We start from the raw sequence: 3,183 nt of genomic DNA on the forward strand, positions 1-3,183 counted from the left end.
GATGGCTAAGGCAAGGAGCAATGGGGATGGTGCCACCCTTGTCTCTTACCTTGTTTAATAGAAATTGATTCAGAGTGATAACCCATGTACTGTATCATACTCTTGCGGATGGATCAGCACACAGAGCCCCCATCCAGGTAAGGAATTGCAGTCCAAAGCCCCAATTCCACAAGTTGGAGAACAGATACTCCCATGAAGGGAATCAAAAGCTTTTCTGATATCCAGGAAATATTTTATCTTTATTGTCTACAACATTTTGTTTTCAGGGAAAGTATTTTTAGACCAGTTTTTATTCATTTTACATTGTCTTACAAAAGGTAGGTAATTTGCACATAACCTCCCACTTTCCCTCACTTTCTTTAGGCCTGTAAGGTATGTAATATCCTGATGTCCAACACAGGGAGCAGGTACTGTATTTTAATAGTGAAGCCAATTTAGTAGGGAAACTCGTTGCTTTTTATCAGGTTATAAAGTATTTTATATAAAGTATTGGGCAAGTGTTTTGCCCAAACCTAACTTAGCCACTTATCTGCTGACCACAAAATTTTAATCTTCAAGCAAATGATCATATCTTGTAAACATAGTGGGCAAAATCGCACTGTTTCCTGAGATAACGGAGGACAATGATGCACAGTGTCTCATTTTTGAAAAACAGTCTTTTTGCAAAACATCTTATTAATGGCATTGATCACCTCCTTATTTCTAAGGCTGTATATAATGGGATTTAATACTGGAGATGCAATGGCATACAGAGCCGATACAACTTTATCAGCTTCTAATTGGTTGCTGAAGGCAGGCCGGACATAGGTGTAGATGACTCCTCCATAAAATATAGTTACCACAGTGAGGTGTGAGGCACAGGTAGAGAACGCCTTCTTTTTCTTCTCAGCAGAATGAATTTTCATTATAGTGAAAATTATATATGTATAGGAAATTACAGTCAAAATAAAACAAATCATTCCCAGCAGCACATCAGATGCCACAATGACAACATCATTAACATATGTGTCCGAATTTGCCAGCTTTAAAACTGGGGGAATTTCACAGAAAAAATGATCAATTATATTTTGCTCCCTGAATCTGAGTTTCAGTATGAGGCAGGTATGAGTCATTGAGTTCACAGAGCCAAGGACCCAAGCAGATCCTGCCAGACATATGCATACTGTTCTGCTCATTATTGTTTTGTACTGCAAAGGAAAACATATTGCCACATATCTGTCATACGCCATAACCGTCAGAAGAATCAGTTCAGTACTTAGAGCAGCAGTGAACAGATATAACTGGGAGATACAGCCAGAATATGAGATGGACTTCTTATCTATCACAAGTATCTGGAGCATTTTGGGGATGGCAGCTGTAGTGCAACAAATGTCCAATATGGAAAGATTTATAAGAAAGAAATACATTGGAGTGTGAAGACGAGGATCTGAACTTATTACAACTGATATTAATACATTTCCAACCAAGGCCATTATGTAAATCAGTAAGAATATGGTAAAGAAAAGAGGTTGGAGGCTTGGGTAGTGGGAGAGTCCTAACAAAAGGAACTGCATGGATGATGTTTGATTCATTTTGGTTTGCATTAAGATTTATTCCTGCAAAACACAAGTAAACATATAGATCATATATTCACTCAGAAAAAAAATAAATCACAAACAAATGTATACTACATGATTTCTTACATAGTCAAGAACAGAAAAAAAAGTAACCGATGGTCATTGTATACATTGCTGTCTGCAGTGTAATGTATTAAAGGTACAGATATACTGATAAGAGATGGGTACATTGTATGGGTGAACACTCGGGTAGATACAACTAGGGCTCTACAGATATCCTGGGCAGCAAGTATTGCAAAACATTTTGATTGCCGTCTATATATACAGTATGTTTTCTCTTCAAATCTAATCACTGCTAGCAACCACCAAGTTAACTCTCACCGTAATTAGTAGTAGATTTAAGTGTACAATCTTAAACATAAGTTTACCTGTTCTGGGTAGTTTGCTATTTGCCTATGGGAAAAACATTCTATGGCACCTTATGTAGGAAAACAGCAGTTTGTTAAATACATTTACTGTTTAAAGGCTTATTATTATTATACAGGATTGATATAGTGCAGCACTTTACAATATAAGGAAGACAATACAATTCAAGACAAGATGATAAGGAGGGCCCTGCCCGTGAGGGCTTACAGTCTACAAGTATGACCATACTCTGGATGTATCTTATGCAGCTGGCCTGGACATAAAAATAATTGGCATCCAAGGTGCATATGCCAAGAATGCATTATGTATGCTTGAGGGCGAGAATATAGACTGCGGAGCATTCACTGCAGACTAACAGAAACGATAAACACTGAACAAGCTGGGAATGGAGTCTGCATTGATTCTGTGGTTTAATTATGGTGAGGAGAGGCCTTGTACACAGGTACAGTTGGGGTTGTTCCTAGGAGCTTATACTCTTCAACTTTGGGCCCTTTAACATGGCCAAGCAGTATATAAAGCACACATGTGAGATAGCCTATGCACAGCTATATAAATATTTACATGCATATAAATAATTGTTATTGAAAACAATGGTAACTACTGCGGTTGTGTTGCCAGTGCATAATTTGGAACTTACACCCTACAGGTCACTGAACCTGCGATATAGTAAGTACCTTCAATACATCAAATTTTCAGTAAGAACACAGTCAAAACTGCTGCTACAGCATTTTAAACCACAGGTTCAACTTAAAATGTTGTACAGGCTTCTAGTGGACGAATGCAAGATGATGGTGATGTCTTTAAATGCATACCAGCCTGGAGACCGTCACATACTGTATGTAAGTCTACCTTTATAGTATTGTGAGAGCTGTGATGCGTTTACAAGAAATATCATGTTTGTTAGCTGCATTCCTTTTTCTTGGAATATGGTTATTCTCTCCATGGACCATTCATTGTTCTGGATAGTTAATTCTAACCTTGGACCTTTTCTTTTTATTCAGGGCTATTCAATCTAGTGTGTGGCTCCAGTTAATTCTGTTATTGTGTTAGACCTCATTGTCACCTGTGCAAAATCATATAATGCTGCCCTTGAAAGCAACTTAAACCTCCCATTTATACATGTCGGAGAATTTCTGCTTTGCCTTTGGGGATCTGAGAAAGGGTTCTATATGATGTAGATGACATTTCATTTACTTTCTTT

The 3,183-nt window shown here is 37.7% G+C and overlaps 1 protein-coding gene across 1 annotated transcript; it reads right to left on the bottom strand.

Annotated features, from left to right (window-relative positions):
• Nucleotides 1–638: 638 nt before the first annotated feature.
• On the bottom strand, nt 639–1,571 carry LOC108786378 (olfactory receptor 13G1-like). Its single transcript, XM_018555661.1, has one exon. The coding sequence runs from the start codon at nt 1,569–1,571 to the stop codon at nt 639–641; it is 933 nt and encodes a 310-aa protein (XP_018411163.1).
• Nucleotides 1,572–3,183: the final 1,612 nt, after the last annotated feature.

This window comes from Nanorana parkeri, unplaced genomic scaffold, assembly GCF_000935625.1.
Source record: "Nanorana parkeri isolate BGI_ZX_2015 unplaced genomic scaffold, ASM93562v1 scaffold207, whole genome shotgun sequence".
Lineage (NCBI taxonomy): Eukaryota > Metazoa > Chordata > Amphibia > Anura > Dicroglossidae > Nanorana > Nanorana parkeri.

What these genes read in the sequence shown, in the direction of transcription:
- LOC108786378 (XM_018555661.1), bottom strand. Translation starts at nt 1,571, where the DNA reads ATGAATCAAACATCATCCATGCAGTTCCTTTTGTTAGGACTCTCCCAC.